General features: G+C 35.5%; 1 gene segment (V, D, J or C); it reads left to right on the top strand.

Moving 5' to 3' along the window:
- Positions 1 to 1351: 1351 nt before the first annotated feature.
- LOC119054692 (T-cell receptor gamma chain C region C10.5-like) lies at positions 1352 to 17451 on the top strand. The segment is given in 5 exon segments: positions 1352 to 1484; positions 2258 to 2344; positions 10703 to 11035; positions 14527 to 14577; positions 16866 to 17451. Coding segments are annotated over 5 exon segments (747 nt in total).
- Positions 17452 to 19136: the final 1685 nt, after the last annotated feature.

The raw sequence follows: 19136 nt of genomic DNA, 5'->3' as shown, positions 1-19136 counted from the left end.
CAGGGCAGTTCCCAACACTCATCATTTATTTTTTTTTAATGTTCATTTGAAAATACTATAGAATAAAAATTCTCTATCATTTCTCTTTCTCAAAAATTAACTATAAAACAAAAGTATCTCTTGTCCATTTTCCATGTCAACTTCTGCTGACAATGGAAACAAAGAGTCTTCTACTTGTTTTTTCTAGCTCATATCTCTAGGTACTTTCTAATTTAAATACTAATCTACTAGGAAGCTATTTTATATGGTATGAGGAAGAGAGCTATTTTCAATTTCACAGCAAATCATCAATAGTGCAAAGTCAAATTTTAAGTAATCTATCATATCCATACAATTTCAATGTTCTGTATCATATTATAATATCAGCATATACTTGGAACATTTTGTGGAGAATCTCTGTTTTATTTTGCTTCATATTCTACACCATTATCATGTTATATCAGTGGCTTTGTAAGTGCCCAATGTCTATTCACTAATATCTTACAAAAATTATTTTTAAATTATTTCATATTTATTCTCCACAATACCATTTAAAATCAAATTACCTTGCCCACCCTAACTCTACATCATAGAACAAAATATAAAATGTCATAATTCTGATTGTATTAGCAGTCAATTCATATGTTTAAATTTAAAAAGGATTTGTATTGCCCTGGCTGGTGTAGCTCAGTGGATTGAGCACGGCCTGTGACGCAAAGGGTCGCTGGTTAGATTCCCAATCAGGGCACATGCCTGGGTTGCAGGCCAGGTCCCCAGTGGGGGAAACATGAGAGGCAACCATGCATTGCTGTTTCTCTCCCACTCATTCTCCTTCCCTTCCCCTCTCTCTAAAAATAAATAAATAAAATATTTATAAAAACATAAAATAAAATAAAGAGGGTTAGTATTATTTTTATTTTGGGTTTTTCTTCATGAATATGGTGTATCTATCATTTTTTCAGGTTGTCTTTTATGTCCGTTTGTAAAATCTTATACTGTTTTCTTCATATAGTTCTCATCTTTTCTTGTAAATTTAGTAAAAGATTTTTAACTCCTTACTTACTTTCTCACATTTTATTACTTAAATTCCTCATGGATCATGAAATACAGACAACTCTTAAAGCTCCAAATAATTTTGCTATTGTCTTAGAATAAGGAAATAAAGAGGACAAATTATTAGAAAGAAATTGGGTGGGTATTATTTACAACTACAATAGGTGCAAAATGTATTTGATAGCTCTAAGTAATAATAACTTGACATGCTCAGATAAAAAAATAACCTTTAAAACATATTTTTTAGCCAACTCCCACATCCTCTCCCATTGTGTTGGGTTTAGGTTGTGCTACAAATGTACAGTTTCCCACCAGGACCATGTCACAGCTTCATTCTCAGGGACAGAGGCAAAGTTTGCTCATGGAACCCAGGTCTGGACCTGGAACTGATGTGCACATGGGAGTCACCAGGGCCTGTCCTCTCTGGGTCCTGGCAGATGGGCAAATCATCTGTATGCCCAGGAACACTCAGCAGCTTCTCTCCACTTGTTTTCCCCTGATCCAGGATAAGAGGTATAAGATTACAGAACAATTTCCAAGAGGGTTATTTTTTGAATACATCATAGAACTGGATTTTGTTTTTAAATTTTACTTTAAATAAGACATCTGTTATTTCACAGGAGACAGAATTCTACATATTTTTCTTTATTCCAGAAATAGCAATGTCACCAAGAAATAATTTTCTTATTTTGGCCTGGTAAATTATCACAATGTCAAATGATAAATGCAGCTTTATTAAAAATGAAGTTTATTCACATTTATCAAGTATATTTGTGTTGCAAATTTGCTTTTCCAGTTAGTGGAGAGTTTCCTCCTTTCAGAATCACATTCCCAAACTGGTAAAGGAGCAGCCCTGATGATTGTGAGGACAGAGGAAGGGCCTTTCCTTTTGATGCCATCTCTGAGAAGGTTCACACAATTGAACAGATGGAAGTAAAAAAGTCTGAATTCTCTGAATACATTTCCTGGTAATTTAGAAAAGCTGTGGTTGACCAGTTGGGCTTGGTCTCTTTCTTTTCCTGATTATATTCTTTTCATTCTCTTATCATTTCTTTTCAATAATTACTGCCTTGATAGAAAACAAATATCTGGGTCAATTTATATGAGAAAAACGTAAAACCTATATTTAAGGGTTTCCACAGGAACCCAAAAGATCTAATGGCCTTTTTTGTTTTGTTTTGTTTTGCAATGCTGGTCAGAACATGAAGCTTAGGAGAATGGTGAGATTTTTGTAGGAGTTGTAACCAGTGTGATCACTCAGGCTGGATCAAGGTATTTGCAGAAGGGACTAAGCTCATAGTGATCCCCCATGGTAAGTAACTTATTTTTCTGTTTTTTTCAAAATTGGTAGATGGCAATTAGATAAAAACAGTGTAGGGTCACCCTGCTCTTACTGCCACATTCTCAGCCTCAGCATATGAACAGCAATTTTGCAGCTACTAGTCACTGTATATGGAAACAAAACTACTTTATAAACTACTTTATAAATCCTTCTCTGCTTGTAAAAAGATTGAAATTCTTTGTTAGAATATACATACACAAAGAAGGGTGGGCTAGGCTAGAAATTAAAATATGTTAAGTATCATGTTTGTAAACCATTGGTATAGGTCATCTGTTTAAGATATTTTTCTCGTAGGCAGTCTTTTAATTGAGAGACACTATTATTAATTATTTCTATATTTTGTGATAAAATATAGTGCTTCATTCTCTCAATAATTTGACAAATTATTTGCTTTTTATCTCACCCCTAACAGCCATGCAAATACTTAATTCTTACAGTGAATGAGTAAAGAACATCATAATTTATACTATTACAAGTCTTGTTATATTGCCTAAAGATGTACCAGTTTAATGGAATTATTAGTTCAAAAAAACATTTCAGCTCCACAGTCTATGAAAAGAGTTTGCATTGCTTTATATCCTCATTTGCTCATTCACTGTGTCAGCAAGCATTTATAGCAGACAGTTTCTGTTCTGAATGCTGGAGATAAAAGAATGGAAAAGGTATAGTGCCAGCACTCAAAAAGCTTCCAGTCTAGTGTCTAAGTATTCTAGATTCTGGCTTGATTGGGCCCCATGTTCTTTGGCCTGTGGCTACCATAGACTTGGAAGGTCTTGGGTTCATAAGTTATTACCTTTCTTAATTTTTGTAAGAGTTATTGCTTATGCAATACTTGTATTTTGTTTTGTGGAAAAAATTGATAAAATGGCCCCAGACCATTCCATTAAATAAAATTCTATTAGCTAGTATTTATTGAAGGCCTGACACCATGATAAATAATTTTTATTACCTTATCTAATTCCTCAATAGTTCTGCACAGGAGATCCCCTTATTCCCATTTCATAGATAAGAAAACTGAGGCTTTGAGTAATTTGTTTATTTGCTTCAAGTCACATGAAAAGTTATTATGGCAAAGTTTAAGATTCAATTGAGATTTGTCTGTTTTAAATTACATGGTCAGGACTATTACATGATATTAGAAATATTGTTATTTTTTCATTTTGAATGTTTACTTATAGTATGACTGTTGAAATGAACTGTTTAATTGACTACTTAACTAGTAATAGCTCATATTTTAATTACTACTCATGTGATAACAATGCTTCTGCTTTTAATTATGGCAAACCCTCTCTCCTTCCAAAAAAGATCAAGTAAGCCATGTTGAATATGCATTTATTAAATACTTTAAATATGATTTTGAGGGTATTTCTATAGAATGACAAGTCATTTTGACATCATTCTGTTCAATTTTCTGTCTATATTGGCATCAAACTTACTAGAAATATTATAGCTGGAAAAAGAACTACATCAGTGTAGTAAATTGCATTACAAACTAAATTGGATAACTCATCGCTGCCTTTCCACTCAGAAAGGGACAGCTGCAGAAATACCAAACTGAACTAGAGCATCTGATAAGCAGCACAGCAGCTGTAGTAAATGCCCTGGAAACTGTAAGGGTAAGAAGTCCAAAGGAACAGTCTTTCAGCAATAAATAGCTCAATAGATGGTCATTAAGAATTTACATCTGGTCTATCAGTGTGAAATGGATTCTAGAAAGAAGTTACTTTAAAATCAATCCAGATACCCACCTCTTAATATTGATACATATAAATAACAAACACCTGTAAAACATATTGAAATACATCTATTAAATACTCTAATATATTATTTCTATTGTTGTTTCTCTTTGAAAATCTAAGAAATATTAACTCTACATTATACTCTAGGCAAAAACAAATTACACATGAAAACTCTTTCAGGGAGGAGAGGTAGAAGAGTCAGGAAAAATGGTGAGAAAAGATAAAAGGACATAACCCAAGGTGCCCAGGCAGAGAGGGGCCAGTTCTTTAGTTCTGGACTGCATTTATATTTGATGTGTTTTTTCCTGAGCTTCATCTTTGTTTAATGTCACAGGATCAATTTTTATATGTTTATATAACTATTGAAAAATATGTGCACAACTTTACAACAGGTACAAAGGGATGTTTCTTTAAAGATAGGCTTTTCAGATAGTGGGCAAATGGAGTCAAGAGAATCCAAGTATTTGGTCCTGGCACACAGCTCACTGTTTCAGGTAAATTTTCTTTAGGTTCTTCAGCTAGGGTAGGGAGGGGAGGCAGGTAATGCAGACTGGCTGTGGGTGTGGGCTCAGAATTGTTGGGTTCAGTCCCAGTTTTGTTATATATCATGATGATCTCCAGAGAGGCTAATGGCTCCATCCAGGTTTTGGGAGGCAATTTTCTCCTGACCTAGCATGGGCAACAATAAGGAATGAACTAGTAAGAGCAGCTCTGGGAACCTAAATAGTGGAGATGTTCCGTTTGTTTGGTATATTTATGCTAAAAGGGTTTTAAAGACACATATAACTTATGTATCTGATACAAAAATAACCAATAAGAAAATTTGGAAAAAATGCCACATTTGTCACTTGATCAGAGGATAATTAATATGAAAATATTTTATCATATTTGTTTTATTCTAAATTACGTCTAGCAAATTTGTTCATTCTTCATTAGTCTTAAATGAAATTTTGCCTGCCTGAACAAGGAAGTATATTTCACAAGGATGTTCTAGACTACCAGATCTATTCAAATAAAGGTTTTTAATAGACTTTTCAAAGAACTTTCACAAAGTTGATGAAGCATTGAGAAAAAGAAACAATGTATTTGGTTTTCTTAGTGGTTGTGATCCTATGAAATTGAAAAGCCACTTTTCTGGTCCTGTTTTTTTCCAACTGACTACATACTCAGTGTAAATTGTAGAAATATATAGCAGTAACATATAATTCTAGAAGGTCCTGGAAAATGTTATTAGGAGAGCATAAGGCAGGTAAATTCATAGACTTTTATTTTGGATGATTTCTATATAATCATTCTTTAGCAAATAAATTCTGATTCATTGGTTATTGCTTTATTAAAATTATAAACATAGTACATGCCTATCATGGAAAATACAAAAAATAAATAAGAAAAAGAAAACATTTTTCTAATGCTGCTGAGATCTTGCTTTGAGGCATATCCTCTGTTTAGCTCAAATAAATTTTTAATAAAAATTCTCTACAAGTTTTCATGGAGATGTGAAGTACAGCATATGGAATACAGACAATTACATTATAGTAACTATGTATGGTACCAGATGGTTACTAGATTTATCAGGGTGATCAATTTTGAGATTATATATCTGATCACTATGTTGTACAACTGAAACTAATATAATATTGTATGTCAAGTATTTTTAATTATTAAAATATTTTGAATATTGTAAAAATGATAAAATTTTTAAAGATTTTATTTATTTACTTTTAGAGATGAGGAAGGGAGGGAGAAAAAGAGGGACAGAAACATGAATATGTGGTTGCCTCTCACACGCCCCCACTGGGATCCTGGCCCACAACCCAGGCATGTGCTCTAGATTGGGAATCAAACCAGTGACCCCTTGGCTTGGAGGCCCATGCTCAGTCCATTGAACTATACCAGCTAGGGCAATAAAAATTTTTTAAATAAAAGAAAATATAAACTAAAATTTAATATTGACACATCACTTTTACTATTTTGATATATTGCTGTCCACTCATTCTACATATGCAACAACCATCTGAAGTGGATGTTGTGAGGATTAAATGAAATTAAACATGAAAATTACCTACCACAAATGTCGGGACATGGTCAGCGATAAAAATGTCAATTCTCAGAATTCACATTACCACCATTTGGAGTTCTTTATGAAATCAGGAGTACTGCTAAATACATTAATTTTATCTAGTCTGCAGGTTGCTTTAGACAAATGGTCAGTATCTGCAAAATGCTTTCAATTTCCAAGACTAATTGTTACATGCTTCTAAAAATGACTAGATTATGATAAACATTATCTGAAATATAAGGTGATCTCTCATTTTTCAGTAGAAATATTCTAGAAGCTAAAAATGGGGTTGTAACTTGCATATATCAATTTATAGTATCATAAAATCAAATATCCAATTATAACATTTAGCTTCTTAATCAGATTATAGCTACAAAGTTAATAATTATATCAACAAATATCAAGTAAGAAATATTAATACAAATTATATCAATACAAATATCGGGTGATTTTTTTGCCCTCATATTTCACTAAAAATTTTATTCACTCTTCTCATGCATCTAAAACATCTACTTTAGAGAAATTTCTAAGTTACTGATGTTTTGGGATCCCTATATGATGATACCATGGAAATCTCATCTGAAGAGACAATTACCATTTACAAAATGAAAGAAAAGTACTTTTTCATTTATTCAGTTATTTGTTACGTGTGTAATGTAAGCATAAACTGTAGAGGCTTTAGTCTCTAATAATATATCAAATCTATGTTAAATTTCTTTACTGTCCATTATCAGTGCTAGCTCTACAACTAGTATTTTTTTATTTTGTTTTAATTTTTATTATTGTTCAAGTACAGTTGTCTCCATTTTCCCCCACCCCAGCCATCCCTTCCTCCCACCCTCAATCCTACACCCCTTTGGTTTTGTCCATGCATCATTTGTACATGTTCCTGAAAAACATTCCCCCTTTGTCCCCCCATTATCCCCTCCCACCTCCCCTCCGGTTACTGTCAGTTTGTTCTTAATGTCAATGTCTCTGGATATATTTTGCTTGTTTGTTTGTTGTGCTTGTTTGTTTGTTGTGTAGGTTCCACTTATAGGTAAGTTTTTTTAATGAATTAAAATAGAATTTAGTTTGATATCTAAGTAGTATTTTTTAAAAATAAGAAGAGCATTTTTCACTATGAGAGTTTGCACAAGAACTGAAATATAAGGCAGCCCCTGCTTTGTGAGGGATAATTCTGGGAAGGAAGGCCTCACCTTATGTTCTGCCACATTCAGCATGTTTGAATTCCACGTTTTGCATCTACCTCACAGAGCAAGGATTTAGGAACCTGTCTTCTCAGCTCTCCTGTCATCTTTAAATTAAACCTTATTAAATTATCAACCCCATGGCAGAAAAAGAAATAATTTTTCATTTACTGAAATTGCCTGTTTCCAACATCTATTTGAGAAGACTTTAAATCAAAGTTGTAGTTAGACCACTAAATAAGAATAGAAGATCAAAAGCACTACAGAAATCAGAAGAAAAAAGGCCAGTAATTGATTATCCAGTATGAAGCATGGGATAAAATTTTACACTCAAAAGTAGGAGAGTTATGTCAGTTATATCTCAATTTTTCAAATGTAAACTTTAAAAAAAGTGTAGCAAAAACAGTACTGGAGTAATACTTTTTATTAATTAATAAAATAAAGCATTCTACCCAATTTTCAAACAGATTTTTACTATATAATTAGAAAATAATTTCAATGCATGAGTTTATTAGGAGGAAAATGAAGTAAATATTATGTCCAACATCCATTGTATAAAATAGAAGAAATGGTCTTTAATCAAACCTGTCTTACATTGTCATTGCGTCAGTGCTATGAGCATTATAGCATTTGATGTCGTTCACAGTTGGTGACCCTCAGCAGATAAAATCAGATAACATTTTAGCAATCTAACATGACAATATGGAAATTTGAGGACACATGTTTTGCCATTTCTCTTATCATTCTGGCTTGAAGGCCACTGCCAGGGTTTTCAAGCTGAATTTGCAGCATGACCTGGAAAGATGTCAGTAAAAATGAAGAAAATATCAATATGTACGTTTGAAATACCAAAATTTCTATTGAAAATATCGTTGACATTTATGTAAACTTTGTTAAGTTTATATAGAATTTTAGCTGTTGTGTCTGAATAAATATAAGCAAATCAGGCAATTTAACTCAGGTGTATTATTTCATCATGCAAATGACTTTATAGAAATGTATTTGAAGGATTATTTACTTTTTATCTTGTTTCTAATTCATGCATCATGAAAAGGACTTGAACATAAGACACTTTTAATGAGTTAAAAATATTTAAACAGAAAACATGTAATACAATTATCCAGCTATAAGTACTAACCATGTATATAACTAAGTGCACTATTAATACTCAGTAACTATTGCATGGAGAAAGGTATGGAAGTTCAAGACTCATTTTATCTTGAAAAGAATGACACACAAAGAATCTAGCGAAGGAAAAGGGACAGGCAATGAGAACGCTGTGCTACCATGCAGAAATATTACAAGTTTGTCATTTGATTTTCAATTTCTTTACTATAACAAACCAGAAGTATTACTATGACGAAAAAAGTTATTTTTAATGTATTGACTGCAGACTAAAATTATGCAAATATAATGTACAGTTAACATTAATATTATTTTATATAACATGTTTTTAAAATTAAAAAAAGTGTTTGGTTGGAGAAATATACATCTTGCTATTGTAGTCAATAAAGTACTACTTCACTAAAAGAAAGATGCATAAAATAAGCACATTATAAGCACATTATAACTTAATTATGTTTTCAACATGATAGATGAAAACTCAACATTGTTTGCTTACTGATTTTGTATAAAAATTAGGAGCTTTGTCCCACAGGAAGAAATACTTAAAACTTTTTTCCTCTTCTTCTCAAATGAGAAATCCAATTTTTTTTCTTAAAAAAATTTCCCATTGAATTGCTAAACTAACTCCAACCTAGTCCAAAGATAATATAGTAAAGAATTTGTGTTTTAATTAGAAATCAAAGTGGAAAGGGCTCTAACATTTATAATTTCAATCATTAGATTAATAATAAATGTATAAACAAGTAAAATTTCAGGATTCATGGAACCTACTTTTATAAATATATATTCGTTATATATTTTGACATTATACAGGCAAAAAAACTCTAGAATCATAAGTTTTAACATTACTCTAATTATGTATGTGTTTGATTCAGCAGATTAATCAAGCTCTAAAATTAGCTCATCAGCATATAGAGTAGGTATAAATTTTACGGGTGACACACAGTGAGAAAATATGGTGTATTTAAAATATAGTATAATAGTCATGTTTAATCTTCAAGTGACATTTCAGAATAAAACATACTTTTGGTGAACCTTTTCTAAGGCCAAATTAGATTCTGTTAAGGATGTATACTCACTGGATGAATATGAGTGTTTTTTAAAAATAATCAATAAAAATTTTAATAGTAGTATGCAAATTATTGTTTTTTTCTTCTAAATTTAAAAAGTCATAAATAATTTGGAGGTGCAGTCTTAAAGGTTGTTCAAAAATTTTGGAGTGTTTTAGATATAAAATTAAGATATTATGTGGAATTAGAAATCAACAGGGAGAAATCTATTACTTCAGAAGTGGGCAAGAGTTCCTTTTTAAAAGTAAAAAATAATTTAAAGTAGGTTCCCATTAAAACAAATGACAGTATACTGTTTAGAAAAAATAAAAATTTTCCCCAGGCATTTATTTTTATGGAAAAAAGGTAATATATTGCATTCCAGAATTAGCTGAATGGAGAGTGATTTTCCACAGAGTTACAGAACACAAGAATGTGTGGCCAAAGAGAGCTTATGTTACAAAATTCCAGGGGAGAGATAAGTACTTCTAATTTTTTTTATTTTGTTGAACTTATTGGGGTGATACTGGTCAATAAAATTATACAGGTTTCAGGTGCACAATTCTATAATATACTTTATCTGTATACTGTATCATATGTTCACCACCCAAACTCAAGTCTCCTTCCATTACCACTCAGCCTCCCTTGACCCTCTTCTACTGGCCCCCACCCGCTTTCCCTCTGGCAATAATCATACTGTTTCTGTGTCTGGTTTTTTTCTTGCACTTTATAAGCCACTAAATATTCTCATCTGAAGAGAGATAATCTCAGTTACCTCCAGGTCTTTTCTTGTATTCTGATCATCTACCTCCCATCTGTCATAATATCAAACACATTAAAGCAAATTAACAAGTTCGGAAATGTTAGAGTTGTTAAAAGTCACACCCCATTTTAGCATGTGGAAAAAGAACAAAGGTCAAGATGTAATTCAGGCTGTGCCATTTAATAGCTATGGCTTTGGGGGAGTTGCATAATCTCTTGAACTTCTTTTCCCCTCTGAAAATAAGAACAATAATCAATATATCACAATATATCATGGACGAAAAGCCATTATAAGCACTAATTCAATGGCAGCTTTTCTTCCTTTTACTATATGCCAGGTTGTTCCACACCACACAATCCTGCGTTTCTCTAATTCTTAATTACTGTTCCATTTCACCCTACAGAGAGAAGCCTTGATTCATCAGATACTGCTCCTAAACCCACGATTTTTCTTCCTTCAGTTGAGGAAATAAACCTTCATAAGGCTGGGACATATCTTTGTCTCCTTGAGAAGTTTTCCCCTGATGTTATTAAGGTATATTGGAAGGAAAAGAATGGCAATGCAATTCTGGCATCCCAGCAGGGAAATACCATGAAGACTAAGGACACGTACATGAAATTCAGCTGGCTGACCGTGACTGCAAAGTCAATGGGTAAAGAACACAAATGCATCGTCAAACACGAGAATAATAAAAGAGGAGTTGATCAAGAGATTCTTTTTCCTTCAATAAATAAAGGTATGTGTATACACATATCACCTCCCAAAACACTTCTGTTCCCAGAGTGACTGCCCCAAGTGTCTGTCAGATATTAATAAAAGAAGGATATATAAATCTTTCTTAAATGTTGCTACAATTAATAGTAGCAAAATATCCTGCTATTTTCCCACAGAATTAAAATAGTATATGCTTTGGAACATTAAAAGGTAAGGAATTAAATAATTTTACTCCTCTCGGCTTCAAATTTATCATCCAAATATTAAAGTCACGTGATGATTTTTATGGTTGCTGTGTGGTTTAAATGAAGCAACATACATGAAAGTACCTAGCAATTTATCACACAATAAATGTTCAAAAAGAGATTTCACTTTAAAATGTTTTCTTTATTTTTAGAGAGGGGAAGGGAGGGAGAAAGAGAGAAAAATCACTGTATAGTTGCCTCTGGTGAGCTCCCTGCTGGCCCACAACCCAAGCATGAGCCCTGAATGGGAATAGAATTGGTGACCCTTCAGTTTGCAGGCTGGCACTCAATCCACTGAGCCACTAGCCAGGGGAGATTCTGCCTTTGATGATCTCATTTGATCAGAAAATAAGAAGAATTACATATCTTTCAGGAATTTTCTCCTGAGCCACAAAGTCACAATCACTCCAGTGCCACTTATACTCAAAGTAAAATCAATGAATTGTTAGGTAACAGGTGGTATCCTTCTGAAGAAGTCAGATCAAGGTTCAACAAAAACAGAATGATTTAGCCCTGCGGTGGGTGTTTTTCTGCTCCTAGGTTTTTCGGATTTGTATTTCATGTACCACTGTAGGCTGTAGGTAAATTTCCTAATTAAAGATTGGGTGATGCTGACGTGTAGAAACAGATTTCCATCCTGCATAATGCGCACGTGTATCTTGCCATGGGAAACACACAGGCAATGCAGTAGTGGCGGGAGTCAGGCCAGGAAGCCTGTGGACGAACACACTAGGATGAACTGCTGCCCCGAGAAGGTGCACACAGTGAAGAGAATATCCTCTTTCCCTAAACATTCGGGGCCACTCGAGGTTCAGGCATGTTGTCCCAAAGGAGGGCCTTTGACTCAGATTCCGTACATATTTAGACATTGTGGGCAGAATGCTGAATGTGCTCTAGCCCCAGCAGTGGTCTGGGAACTCCCTAGACTCAGAACTTAAAGTGCTGAGTGTTAACAAATCAGACCAAAGGCCCCAGAGTGCCCATAAGAAGGAATCAGTTGGTGCTGTTCCCCATGGTTAACAAGGCCTTTTAAGCAGTGGGGAACAAGCCCATAACAAGGTGTGCTAAGATCTTTGCTGTGTACCAGTCAGAATTTCGGAAGTAAGCTTTTCCTTCTCAGTCCTGAGTTTCCCCAATGATGAAATCAGGTTTGAACCCTGGCCTGGGCTTTCTCCCGGGGCTGTGCTGAAGAGCAAATGAAATCATGTCAGTGAAAATGCTTGCTTTTAGAAATACAACATGGATGTATTTATTCATATACCGGTATTTTTTTACATTTTTGTAAAACAAAAGATTGCCAGAACAGCTCTAATTTATCCCTATTTCTATGGTTAAGAAGCAGAGAGAAAGCAATATGCAGAGCACAAGTTTAATATAATCACAGGGCCTAAGTGTTCTAGTATGTTTTCATTTTTCTAGTGATCAGGGGTGACTATCTTAAAAAAGAGAAGGTTCAGTTTATACGGTGCTTATTTGCCATTTAATTTCTGCAACATGGCAACAAAGCTAATGAGGGTATTTCTTTTAATGTCATCCTATGGCAAATTTCTAGTGCTGTTGTTAGGAAGTTTGTTGTTATTGTTTGACAAAAGCTAAAACTACAACATGGAAGCACAAATCAATGAAACGATTCTGAAGAGACACAAAACTAATCCGGTTGAAGTTTTTGACCATATTAAGAAAAAGTATTAGGTTACACCCATGGATTTTATTACAAACAAATTGATCATGTATTGTTTTTATGTCAAGCAATACATGGTGGTGATAATTTTTATTTATCTTTTAATGAATAAAGTCACTCTAAGGAAAATAAGAGAATTTTAAGAGACAGTAAAGTGAGTTTTGAGGCTATTTTAACATCTAAACATGATTATACTAACATTTTCAATCTTGGCATTTACCCCAAAGGCTATATACCGCACACCCATTTCTTTAGTGCACACCAAGAAAACGTGAGCACATAGAATTGCAAAATGGAACTGTATCTATATGGCCAAGAACACACCTAGTAGAAAAAGGATAAACTAAAGCAACCATTGCGACTGTTTTCCTCCAACAGTCATGAACTGTTAAAGAAATTTGGTCTTTGTATGTACATTTGCTTTTTAAAAAACATTGTAGATAAATTACAACTCTTATCTCAGGTTTTATATATTCAGAGAACTATAAATGTGACTTGGTTTATCTTTTTATTCCTGCATAGTATTTCACGGAAAAGCAGAGTTACTGAAATAAAACAGTCATTTACTAAATATAATTAAGATATCTAGAAGAGATGATGTTTTAGAATCCAATATCTTGGAATTATGTTGTCTCTATGGATTATTTTCTATTTCTATGGATTGTTGTCCGGGGTACTTTCCACATGTTCTCTTCCATTTACTCTCTCACTACAATCTTTTGAATGGTCGCTCTGCCATCAACGGGTATGATTCTCAGCAAGTTACGGGTACTCTCTGCACCTCATCTTCTTGTCTGTAACTTGGACTCCAAAATACAACTCACTTCACTGTTACTGAAAGATTAAATGAGATAACACAACTGAAGCATTTAACATACATTATGCCACACAGTAATAATCACTCGACATTAGCTTTCGTTAATGTTGTTGTCGTGTCCACGAAGACCACAGCTCCAGAAAATTGTGTGCATGAGTTGGGGTCACTGGGGATATGTGTGCATGGGAAAGGTACAGCTTTAGATGGGAAATTTTCCTAAATAAGACTATTTCAAGTATGTAAGATTCTTTTGTGGATTCTGTGATTAAACGAATTAATTTGGGTAGCAACTGCTCATGTCAGCAGTGCATGCTGAAGACTGTAGAGCAGTTCCTTTTTCTGTTTATTTTTTCCATTCAGCAAGTTTTTAGTGAACAGCTGCTTTGTGGTGGACACTGTGCTAGGAGCAATGACTGCAGAGGAAACAGGTAGTCTTGTCCATTCCTGTTATGATTAAAAAGAAAGAATGTACTCTTCATGAGCAGCATCTTCATGTGCAGAAACACAATATGTGAATTCAATTTACTGAATTACACGGAGTCTGAGCATCTCTTCCTCAAATGGGGAACTCATATTTTTAACACTCTCTCCTCTCTGTGGGCAGATTCTACCTCTATCTATCTATCTATCTATCTATCTATCTATCATCTATCTATCTATCTATCTATCTATCTATCTGTCATCTATGTGTCTGTCTTTCTACACACAGACACACGCTGTCAAATAATGATTACAAACAAATTCTTCATAGTTGCTCTCATTTCTTGTAGAGGTTGCTGGTACTAATCCTACAGTAGATGATTGTCTGGAAGATAAAAGTGGTAAGTATCTGCATATATTTTCTTTTAGGTAATGCCATTCCATTGTTCCCTCCTGATCAACATAAGTTTTGAATTTCTATGGCTTAACATGGCATAACGAGAATGGCTGGATTTTGCAGAATAGACCAACTGCTATTTTAAGCCAATCCATCCTTTCCTAGTAGTCATCTTCACACAATGAACATTGGGTTTTGGGGTGAGATGTCAGTGAATCAGAGGGTGCTGTGATATGCTCGAGATTATTTCAACACTGACTTTATTCATTTGTATGGCTTTTGTTTTAATGACTAGGGAACATGGGATATCAACTTGCTTTTAGATTTTTTTTTGTCTTTGGTACTTGCTAGTAGTAATAACCTGAACTGAAATGTTTAATTCTCTTAATACTGTGGAGTGTACAATATATTTTCCCATTTCACAGATGAGAGCAATTATATAAAATGATGTCTGTTACACCAAGTCAAGCAGCTAGATCTGTGGTTTTAATCCAGGCCATCAGAATCAAGAGCTCATACACTTACTCAGTTTTCTATTCTTCCTGAGAGTCAACTCACTGAGTAATAAAGCCCAAAGCCAAGACTCCAAGACACAATGGATGCATGGCAGGGGCAGGGCTTGGGGGCAGTGCCTGGCTTCCCAGTACCATGGACTGTGCTTCAACCCCAGTTTTTTAAAATATATTTTATTTATTTATTTTTAGAGAGGGGGGCAGGGAAGGAGAAAGAGTGAGAAACATCAGTGTGTGGTTGCCTCTCATGTGCCCCCTAGCAGGGACCTGGCCTGCAATCCAGGCATGTACCATAACTGGGAATCCAACCAGGGACCCTTTACTTCACAGGCCCATGCTCAATCCACTGAGCTACACCAGCCAGGTCAACCCCAGTTTTTTTTAATTACTAGTGACATGAGTATGGGTACTTACATTTTCTGAAATACTTTCCTCCCCTGCCAACCAGGAATGATTAGATCAAACCCAGTTATTGTGGAAAGAAGGTTACATATGTGGAATGTCCAGCATAGGCTATCTCATTTAGCTGGCATAGAATATGTACAATTTTCTGGCCTTTTCTCCCTGCATGTGTACAGGGAAATCCCCTAGAAGCACTGGTTCTAGCTCTGCTGAGCTCTCCTCCATTTCCAATATCAAGGAGGCTCTGGACCTCAACTAACACCTTACCTGGTGAACACAAAGGATTTCTAAGCACATCAGCCCTTGAGGTCCCTTTCCACACCAAGTACTAATGATTCTGGAGTTCTGACACTATGGAGATAAAGCTTGTCAAAAGGAAATTTCCAAAGGAAAGGACTTGGCATTGTGGTTTACTGTGTAGCATTTGGGCCCAGCATACTGTCATTATTTCTTGACATCATATATTTCTTGTGAAACTTAAAAGATATTAAGTGCAGTTACCCTATAGTGTCTTAGCCACAATGAAGGATACTCAGGAAAAACAGGTGAAAGAGCTGTGATGTCTTAAAGTTTCAGAGCATTTTCATGAACCACTTTCTTCCCATTAACATAATGTCCTCTGCTAAAACCGGCAGCCACCTGCTGTGACCACCACCATATATGTTCAAGGACTGTACCGTTAGTAGGAATTATATTGCTTGCACATACAACGACTCAGATGCTGATAAACTAGCAAGTCAACTTTATATTAACCCTTAACCCTTTGATGTCAGGGTATTATTCATTGAACTTGGAGATACACAATTACAGAGGGAATAAAAATGTGTTCTGTGAAGTCATGTTGCTGAGATTGAAATCTGGATTCTGGTACTTACTAAATGCATAACATCAAGCAAATTTCTTCTCTTTGTGTCACTCTTTTATTTTTATAATGGAAACTAAAATAATAATTTCATAGATCACTATAAAATTACATAACATTAAAGTTTTTAATAAAAGCTCACAGAGTGTTTGCGATTTGGTTAGTGGCTAATGAAGAACATTAATGAACTTTCATTATTAATTGGAGACAGAGTAGTGGTGAAGAAATGGCAAAATTACTTACCACAAATTCTATATTCTCATTGGACACTCTCATTAAAAACACAATTTTAGTTTTTAATATTTGGAGTGCTGTAAGTGACATGACCTGCAAGTGTCATGGTAAGTTTTCTTGTTTTTGGTGGTGGTGGTAGCAGATGTGTGTATATTTGGGGGTTTGGTGGTGTGGAGGTGTCACCTCAATGTAGATCATAAACTAAATGATTACAGCCCCTCCCATTAATGTCTCCTATCCTTTCAAAAGAACAGATGAAACTAATTAAATTATTTCTCCTAGATTTACTGCGGTTGCAGCTCACCAATACCTCCGCCTACTACACCTACCTCCTCCTCCTCCTCAAGAGCCTGGTCTACTTTGCCATCATTTCCTTCTGTCTGTTTAGGAGAACAGCAGTCTGTGGCCGTGGAAAGACTGCATAACACATGATGGCCCAATTTTTCTTCATTTCTTTTCCCTGGACGTGTCTGCTGAGGGTGTAGCTGGTCTTCCTATCTGGGTTTGGATTATTTCAGTCCCCATGCACTTTTCTATCACATCATTATCCCATACTGGTTTTCAAAACACTGGGTAAAAGACAATTTCTCTCTGTAACAATAACCAATTTGGCCACGCCTCTGGTGCAGGGCCCAAGGGTGCCCTTTAGCACCACCTTTCCTATAATCTCTATCAGCTCCTCTAGCCAAGCCAGGTAACCATGCCTTCTGAGTACAGACAGCATGCAGCTCCTTGTCCCATTCTTCAGTGCTCTTTAACCAGGGACCTGCCTTAAAGCTGTCCATTTCTCACACCCAGAAGCTACCTTTCCAGTTACTTTTATTCTGTATGTTGTGTTTTATAACTGGCACAATAAATTTTTTTTAAATCAAAAGTTTGCTTTGTCTGTTTACTTTAGTTAGATACATTTAGTGAAAGTCCCAGATAAGAGAGAACATGGCAAATGAGCTATCAGATTCAGCAATGTCATCATGGTCAATACTACCCTTGTGTTTCCTTCCCTGGGACTATAGTTATAATCCTTTCTATGGGGCATGGGTCCAAAGGGGGGCCAGGGCCAAAGGAAGGTGGCCAGGTTACTTCTCTCTCAAAGGTCACCATATTCATACTCATACTCACTGGTTTGGGAAATTCCAGTGGTGACAGTGTAACATTTACCATGACTGGCACTCTGTGTTCAGATCTATAGCAGCGTTTCACAAGCTTCAGGTTTCCTGAGCCTCACAATGACCCAGGAGAACTGCTCTGACACTGGAGAGGCAGTGTGGTGGAGGGTTGGCCCCTCCCCTCCGAACCCGAAGTGCCTGGATTTGAATCCTGGGTCTAGTATTGGTATCTGTGTGCCCTCAGACAAACTATTTGGACTCTATGTGACATAACTTTCTCATGTGTAAGATGAAGTAACAGTGTCTGGTCTCCTGGAGTTGTGTCAAATAGATGAGTTAATAATGTTTGGTACATGCAAGTCTTCAACAGCTGCTGTTAGTTGCTTGACTTTACAAAATAATTGATCGGGTACACACACACACACCCTGACAATCATCTCTAATCATATTTCCCTGAAGACAACTTAGACAGGGATGGAATAGGGACTCAGTAAGTTTCTGCTATGCACCAGGCAATCCCATTTAACCCTCTCAGAGCCCTTGGAGGCAGGTGTAGTCCACAGTTAATAGATCGGAGAGATTATGTTATCTGCTCATGGTCACCATTTTGTCCACAATAGTCATTTCAGCCAGGTCTCTCTAAACTCAGAGCCCACATTTGTTGCCTTCTCCTTCACCCACTTTCTCCAGGAAGGAAAAATCATGCACTGCTTTGGAGAACAAAGTCAGTGAGACTTTTCTTAGGGACTTGTGGGTGCGTCTGTATTTTCTCCTCATCTCTGTACTCTGTAGAACCATAATTGTTCCCTTTATTACCAACGGTATGAAATCCTACCTTATTTTATGTGTGTCCTAGATATGCAGCTCCCCTTTGGGGATGTTAACAAAATGAGCTGAGAGTCTCAGGCAAAGCAAGTCCTTGACGGTGCCACTAGGTGCACCATTCTGACATTCCAGCTCCTGTCTTTGACTGAATATGTCCAGAGTCCCTAAGAGTCACCTTGTGGATGCCTCTGGTTATTTGTGGGCATTTCTGAGGTAGGAGGTGAGTGTACTTCCTTTTTGGTCCAGTACTTTTCCATCACAATAACACTGCCACCTGGCGTGGTGGGAGGAACACTGGGCCAGAACTTTCACCTCAAGCTCCATACTTAAAGCCTCATATACTTGGTCTGGCTTGAACTGGCTGTGTCATTTGTTCTTGATCATGTCATAGTGCCTATTTTTACCCATCTGTAGAAGAAAGTGTTCAAATTCTAAAGAATTTCAGATTTCTAGCACAATTTACAAATGCAAGGACCCTAATGAAGTACTAAACAAATGCTTGCATACTGCTTACTAGTACTGGTCTAAGCATGTGTTAACTTGTATCTCACAAGAACCCCATGAAACACGTACAATTATGACTGTTCTACAGATGGAGAAACTGAGGCAAAGAAGGCATAAA

This window comes from Artibeus jamaicensis, unplaced genomic scaffold (assembly GCF_021234435.1).
Source record: "Artibeus jamaicensis isolate MK-2021 breed Jamaican fruit bat unplaced genomic scaffold, CSHL_Jam_final contig_924, whole genome shotgun sequence".
In the NCBI taxonomy this organism is placed as follows: domain Eukaryota; kingdom Metazoa; phylum Chordata; class Mammalia; order Chiroptera; family Phyllostomidae; genus Artibeus; species Artibeus jamaicensis.
The sequence above is the reverse complement of the archived record's forward strand: the minus strand, read 5'-3'. Positions and strand labels throughout refer to the sequence as shown.